Genomic DNA, 8166 nt, shown 5'->3' on the forward strand with positions numbered 1-8166 from the left:
TCAATGTCATGGAGGGTTTTGCCAACTTTGTCTTCAATGTATCTTATGGTTTCTGGTCTGATGTTGAGGTCTTTAATCCATTTTGATCTTACCTTTGTACATGGTGTTAGGCAGAGTTCTGAGCCCATTTTTTTGCATGTAGCCGTCCAGTGATGCCAGCACAATTTGTTAAAGAGGCTTTCCTTACTCCACTTCACATTTCTTGCACCTTTATCAAAGATTAGATGATCATATGATTGAGGGGAGATGTCAGTGTATTCAACTCTGTTCCATTGGTCTGCAGTTCTGCCTTTGTTCCAGTACCATGCTGTTTTGATTATTACCGCTTTGTAGTAAAGTTTGAAGTTCGGGAGGTTGATTCCTCCCATTTTCTTTTTCCCCAGAATTGCTTTAGCTATTCGTGGGGGTTTATTGTTCCATATAAATTTCAGGAGTGTTTGCTCCATTTCTTTGAAGAATGTCATGGGTATCCTTATAGGAATTGCATTGAATTTGTACAGTGCTTTTGGTAGTATTGCCATTTTGACAATGTTAAGTCTTCCGACCCATGAGCAGGGGATGTCTTTCCATTTCCTCATGTCCTCTTTTATTTCCTGAAGTAGCGTTTTGTAGTTTTCTTTGTACAGGTCCTTTACTTCCTTAGTTAAGCTGATTCCTAGGTACTTGATTTTCTGGGGCACAATTGTGAACGGGATTGATTTTTTCATATAGCTTTCCTCTCTCTCACTGTTTGCATATAGGAAAGCCATGGACTTTTGGGTATTGATTTTATAACCTGCAACTTTACTATACAAGTCTATTGTTTCTAGGAGTTTTTTGGTGGAGGTTATTGGGTTCTCTAAGTATAGTATCATATCATCTGCGAATAGTGAGAGCTTTATTTCTTCCTTTCCTACCTGAATGCCCTTAATATCTTTTTCTTGCCTAATTGCTATTGCAAGTACTTCCAGTACTATATTGAACAGCAGTGGAGAGAGTGGGCATCCTTGTCTCGTCCCTGATCTTAGAGGGAAGGCTCTCAGTTTTTCCCCATTGAGGGTGATGCTTGCTGTAGGCTTGTGGTAGATGGCTTTAACTATGTTGAGGAAAGTCCCCTCTATACCCATTTTGGCTAGGGTTTTCATCATAAAGGGGTGCTGGATCTTGTCAAATGCTTTCTCTGCATCTATTGATATGATCATATGCTTTTTATCTTTTCTTTTGTTGATATGATGGATTACGTTGATTGATTTCCGAATGTTGAACCATCCTTGCATCCCTGGGATGAATCCTACTTGGTCATGGTGTATGATCTTTTTGATGAGTAGTTGGATTCTATTTGCTAGTAGTTTGTTGAGGATCTTTGCATCTGTGTTCATCAGGGATATCGACCTGTAGTTCTCTTTCTTTGTGTTATCTCTGTCTGCTTTTGGTATCAGTGTGATATTTGCTTCATAGAAACTATTCGGAAGTGTATTTGATATTTCAATTTCATGGAAAAGCTTAAAGAGGATTGGGAGTAAGTCCTCTTTAAAGATTTGGAAGAATTCACTGGTGAATCCATCCGGGCCAGGGCTTTTGTGCTTGGGGAGACTTTTTATTACCATTTCAATTTCCTTGATGGTGATAGGTCTGTTCAGGTATTCCAGGTCTTCTTGGTTCAGCCTTGGGAGTCTGTAGGAGTCTAGGAATTTATCCATTTCCTCGAGGTTTTGATGTTCTGTGGCATAAAGCTTTTCAAAGTACTCCCTGAGGATCCTTTGAATTTCTGTAGTTTCTGTTGTAATGATCCCCTTTTCATTTCTGATTCGGTTTATTAGGGTTTTCTCTCTCCCTTTCTTTGTGAGTTTTGCTAGGGGCTTATCGATTTTGTTAATTTTCTCAAAGAACCAGCTCTTGGTTTCATTGATCTTTCGGATTGTTTTCTGGGTTTCCATCTCGTTAATCTCTGCTCTGAGTTTTATTATTTCCTTCCTCCTGTTAGGGTTGTGCTCCTTTTGTTGGTCCTTCTCCAAGTTCTTAAGCTGTGAGGTTAGTTTATTTATGTGGGCTCGCTCCTCCTTTCTGAGGAATGCTTGTAGAGCTATAAACTTTCCTCTTAAGACCGCTTTTGCTGTGTCCCATAAGTTTTGGTAACTCGTGTCCTCATTTTCATTCGTTTCTAGGAATCTTTTGATTTCCTCTTTAATTTCCTGTCTAAGCCACTCGTTGTTTAATAGCGCACTGTTTAATTTCCATGTGTTTAATTTAGTTTTCTGTTTTTGTGTGTGATTTACTTCTAATTTCAGCGCATTATGGTCTGAGAAGATTGTTGATATAATCTCTATCTTCTTAGTTTTATGGAGACATGTTTTGTGGCTCAGCATGTGGTCTATCTTGGAGAACGTTCCATGTACGCTTGAGAAGAATGTGTATTGAGCTTTTTGTGGATGAAGTGTCCTGTATATATCTACTAAGCCCCTTTCTTCCATTGTTTCCCTCAGATGAAGTATGTCCTTGCTAAGCTTGAGTCTGGTTGATCTATCAAGAGGTGACAAAGCGGTGTTGAGGTCTCCCACTAGTATTGTGTTGCTATCGATGTCTTTTTCCAAATCTATGAGTAATTGTTTTAAGTACTTTGCTGGTCTCTCATTAGGTGCATATACATTTATTATTGTAAGTTCTTCCTGTTGTACAGATCCTTTGGTCAATAGGAAATGGCCTTCACTGTCTCTTATGACCTTCTTCACTCTGAAATCGATGTGGTCTGATATTAGGATAGCTACCCCAGCTTTTTTATGGGAGCTGTTTGCCTGTAGGATTGTTTTCCAGCCTTTGACTCTGAGTCTGTGTTTGCTTTGACTATTGTGATGTGTTTCTTGCAGGCAGCAGAATGTTGGGTTCAATTTTCTAATCCATCCTGCCACTCTATGTCTTTTAATTGGTGCGTTTAGCCCATTGACATTGAGAGAGATTATTGTTATGGGATTTTGTCCCATTGTTCTGTTGAAATTTGGTGTATTTGAGAGGCCTGTCTTGCCTTAAAGTAGCCCATTTAGTTGTACTTGTAACCATGGTTTTGAGTCTATGAAGTTCCTGAGCTGTTGTTTGTCCGTGAAACTGTGTGTTGTTCCTTCTATTATGAATGAGAGTCTTGTTGGGTAAAGTATTTTTGGAGAAGCATTTATTTCATTGAGTTTTTTCACTATGTCCCACCACTGTTTTCGGGCCCTGAGGGTTTCATCAGAAAAATCAGCTGTGAATTTTAAGGATGCTCCTTTGTAAGAGATTTCTTTCTTCGATCTTGCTGCTTTCAGAATTTTGTCTCTGTCTAAAGTTTTGGTCATTTTGATCAGGATGTGTATTGGGGTATTTTTATTCGGATTTCTTCTAGCCGGTACCCTTCGGGCCTCCTGGATGTGGTCACAAGTTTTCTTCAGCTCTGGAAACGTTGTAGCAATGATTTCTTTGACAGTTTCTTCTTCATCAAGGTTTTCTTCCCGTCCCTCTGGGACTCCAATAATTCTTATGTTACCCCTCTTGGCTTCGTCACGATCTTCTCTTGCCATCTGTTCTCGAACTGTGAGTCTCTTTTCCATTTTCTGCTGTTTTCTGACAAGACTCTGAACTTGATCTTTGAGCTCACTGATTCTGTTCTCAGCCGCTGTTACTCTGCTGCTGAGGCCTTCCACTGTGGTTTTCAATTTGGCTACCAGATTTTTCAGGTCCGACATTTCCGATTGCATTTTCCTCATTTCTGCCTTCAAATCCTCTTGTCTTTTATTGGCATTGGTTTCCATTGTTTCTTTTAGTTCCCTAAGCATCCTGAGTAGCTCCATTCTGAATTCCTTGTCAGAGAGGTTGTCTAACGCTATAGTACTGTTGGTGTCGTCTGGGCTAGCCTCGTGAATAAGAAAGTTTGGTGGGCTTTTGCGTTGCTTTACCATTGTGACCAGTGTGGTTTGGTCCTTCACACTCGCTGCTACTGTTCTAGTTGAGTGAGGAGAGGCTGCCAGGAGCCGTTCAGCTTTGTTGCTGCTAGATGCGCCTCTTCTACCTTTCTGAGTCTGACCTTCTTCTCAATCAGGCGTTATTCTTTGTTTTATAACTGACATTGAGTGAAACTTTTGGAGGCGTTACTATTTACTACTGAGCTTGTATAGCTATTTTCCAACTTAACTTTTGTTGGAAATGGAGTAGGCGAGTGGGATTTTGTTGAATTGTAGTAGAAGAGGTGAGAAATTTTGGTTTGTATTAGGTAACAAGTTGATGAAAAGGATGAAAGGATGAAGGTCCAAGTTGCTTGAAATGAGTGATATACCTGCGGCCGCGTAAGCGGCAGCCCGCCCGGAAGCAGGCCACGCCCACTTTTAGGAGGCCACGCCCCCTTCTTAGAGGCCACGCCCCTAGACAATCCCAGGTCACTCCCTCCCAGGATCCTGGGATCCGCACTCTCCTCGGCGGGGCTCGCTCGGAGGGCCAGGCGTCTGGGTTCAGGGGCGGGGCTCCGCTGGGGTCCTCCAACCCACCTGGATGGGAGGGGCCGGTGGGCTACTGGCGCGCCGTTCCGGATCTGGACGCGCGCTGGGGCTTGGGGTCCGCGCTCTCCTCTGGCGGGGCTCGCTAGGCCTCCATTCTTTTCAATGTACTTGCTATGATTTGCAATTTAAAAAATAAGATGGATTTTATAGCAAAAGACAAAATTGTACATTCCCACTAGAAGTTTGGTTGGACATCCCGCACCTAATATCAGTGCAGTAAAGTTAGTCTAGTTTACTCTTCCTTTAGAACTGTGTTTCCTCACAGAATTTTTTTTAATTAAAAAATTTTTTTTAATAGTGAGACATCATGATGTACAGTTGCAGACTTACACATTTTTGTGCTTGGGTTCCAATTATACAATGATCAAATACTATCCCTCCACCAGTGCCCACTTCCCACCACCATGCATCCCAGTGTCCCTCCCACCCCCCATCCCCCCCATCCCACCCTGGCTCTGTGGCAGGGCATTCCCCTCTGTTCTCTCTCTCCTTTTGGGTGTTGTGGTTTGCAAAAGAGACATTGAGTGGTAATCATGTTTGGTCTATAGTCTACTTTCAGCATGCTTCTCCCATTCTAGGAGGGTCCTCCCAACACCTTTATTTGGTGTTCCCCTCTTTATCTGAGCTCCCTTTTCCCTAGTATGTGTGGTTGGCCTCCAAGTCATGGAGTAGAATTCCTGGTACTAATCTCAGCCATTCTTGGATGTTAGTTTCCTATTTTGTTACTTTATGATCCCCAGATGAATGCAGTCTTTCTATGTCTATCCCTTTCTTTCTGAGTCATTTCACTTACCATGATACTTTCCATGTAGTACCATTTGTATGTAAATTTTGTGACTTCATCTTTTCTAACAGCTACATAGTACTCCATTGTGTAAATGTACCAAAGTTTCTTTAACCAGTCATCTGTTCTCGGGCACTCAGGTTTTTTCCAGATTCTGGTTATTGTAAAGAGTGCTGCAATAAACAGGCAATTGCAGATGTCACTTCGACTATACTTTTTTGCCTCTCTGGGATATATTCCCAGGAGTGGTATTGCTGGATCAAATGGGAGCTCAGTTTCTAATTTTTTGAGAATCAACCATACTGTTTTCCAAAAGGGCTGAACCAGTCAGCATTCCCACCAACAGTGAAGGAGTGTCCCTTTCTCACCACATCCTCGCCAGCACCGGTTGCTTTTGTTCTTGTCCTCACTGATTTTTTATGGTACATCAAAATACTTCAATTAAAATAAATCATCGTGTTTTTATAGGAAAATAAGGTTAAAAACTGGATATGTACATAAAACGTGCAGCTCAACACACTACATATAACTATAATACAGGATAGCTTAACCTTCCCTTTTCTTCATGAGGAGAGTGTATACTTTTGGGACAATTATTTTGCCCAGTGATTTCAAAGAAATTTTAATGGAATTCAAGGAATGGAAAAAGCCCCTCTAGTTTTAGAGCAAAGGAAAGAAAACTTAGACATTATCACGATTAAGTGCTTTTCAACATACTACGTATAGGAGCAGTGTAACAAAGCTGTAGATCCTTCTTTTTTGGAGCATGTGAGTTTTAAGAAAAGCTTGTTTCCCCTTTATTGCAATTGGAGAGTCAATGAATTTCAAAGGAAAAAGTGACTCTATTTTTGCAGCAAATGGAGATAAAATTTGGATATACCGGGATAAGTGTAGTTCAACATAGTTCACATCATATCTGTGTTGCAAAGCCTGAATTCATTTCTTCTGATATAATCCATTGTTCCTACACTGGTTTTCTTTGGATTTTAATGCTATTTTCAATGGATTCCATTGAGAGAGGAAAAAAAATGAGCTCAGGTTTATAGCAAAAGAATACATAACTTTGAAATTCCCAAAAGTTTGGTTAAACATATATGAATATATACTTTTACTGCAGGAAATCTCTGGCTCATTTTTCCTGGGAGAAAAGTATGTTTTAGGAAATGGCCTTTCTACATTTCTCTTAACGGTAGTTTCAACATGTGTCAGTGAAGGAAAATCGTGACTTCATTATTGTAGCAATTCCTAAATATATTTTGAATTGTACCTGCAGAGAGAGTACAATATTTAGGATTCCATCCTTGGCTTTCCATATGTTCTCCTGAGCTCTACCATAGGTTTTTTTTGAGTGCAAATGTGGATTAAATCTGAGAAGTATAGTATGTGGTGTGGCCCTCAAAAAACATAGAAATCTGAATAGAATGTGGGATAAAAACAATTTATTATATGAAAATCTGAGGAATAATGTATAATAAGATATAAAACTCTGATGTGTATAAAGAAGAAACATATTACTTAGTAATAAAATACCTTACTTTAAACTTCACTGCATAAGAACTCCCACATTCACCATTTTTTTCAGAGCTGCTGTGACATCTTTGTTCCTAAAACTATATATGAATGGGTTTAGAACAGGTGTTAGTATAGTGTAAAAAACAGAGGCCACCATGTCCTTCTCAGGTGTGTGAAAAGAGTTGGGAAGCATGTATGTGTACACAGCAGCCCCATAGAAAATAGTAACCACGATTATATGAGAAGAACAAGTGGCAAAGGCCTTCTTCTGGCCTTCTGCTGATTTCATCCTGTAGATGGTGAGAAGGATTAAATAATAAGAACTTGAAATTGCTGTAACAGGTATAAGAATCATGAGGACACAGCACAGATACATAAGTGTCTCATAGAGGGTTGTGTCTGAACAAGAAAGCTTCGTCAGAGCAGGGACCTCACAGAAGAAATGTTGGATCTGCCGGGATCTGCAGAATGGGAATGTCATGGTGACAGGTGTGAGCATGAACCCATCTACCATTCCTAGGCACCAGCAGGCAGACACCAAAAGGAAGCACATTCTATGGCTCATGAGAATAGAATAATGGAGTGGATGGCAGATGGCCACATAACGATCATAGGCCATGGCTGCAAGAAGGAAAAATTCTGAACCGCCTAGTGTCAGATATAAGAACATCTGAATCCCACATTCAGGAGGTGAAATTGTGTTTATACCTATGATTTGGTCCATGAGCATCTTGGGCACCGTGACTGAAATATACATGACATCCATGAGAGACAACTGACTGATGAAAAAGTACATTGGAGTATGGAGATTCATATCCCAGTGTATCAGAAAGATCAGAACGCTGTTTCCAGACAAGGCCAGCAGGAAAACCACAAAAATAAAGGCACAAAGAAGAGCTGGGTGATTCGACAGAGTGAAGAATCCCAATAGGATAAAATCTGACCATCCAGAGTGGTTTGACGCCCAGCTGGTGTTGTCCATGAGTGTTGATCTATAATTCAACAAGAACTTGGGGTTAGTATCTAACTTAAGAATTGTGAGAACTCAAAATGTTTATTGGGCTGCATTAATTTTCTTCAGCGTGAATTTTCCTTATGTACATTCAGACCAATATAGCTATTATGGGGCTGGAGTGATAGCACAGCAGGTAGGGTGTTTGCCTTGCACGCGGCCGACCCAGGTTCGATTTTCAGCATCCCATATGGTCCCCTGAGTACTTCCAGGAGTAATTCCTGAGTGCAGAGCCAGGAGTAACCCCTGTGCATTGCGAGTGTTACCCAAAATCAATATATATATATATATGTATATATATCACTGTCACGTTCCTCCCATTGTTCATCGATTTGCTCGAGTGGGCCCAGTAACGTCTC

General features: G+C 40.6%; 1 protein-coding gene across 1 annotated transcript; it reads right to left on the reverse strand.

Moving 5' to 3' along the window:
* Positions 1-6826: 6826 nt before the first annotated feature.
* Positions 6827-7777, reverse strand: LOC130032979 (olfactory receptor 2T5-like). Its single transcript, XM_056124680.1, has one exon. It carries the CDS (start codon positions 7775-7777, stop codon positions 6827-6829), a length of 951 nt encoding a protein of 316 aa, XP_055980655.1.
* Positions 7778-8166: the final 389 nt, after the last annotated feature.

Source organism: Sorex fumeus, unplaced genomic scaffold (assembly GCF_029834395.1).
Source record: "Sorex fumeus unplaced genomic scaffold, SorFum_2.1 ptg000051l, whole genome shotgun sequence".
In the NCBI taxonomy this organism is placed as follows: domain Eukaryota; kingdom Metazoa; phylum Chordata; class Mammalia; order Eulipotyphla; family Soricidae; genus Sorex; species Sorex fumeus.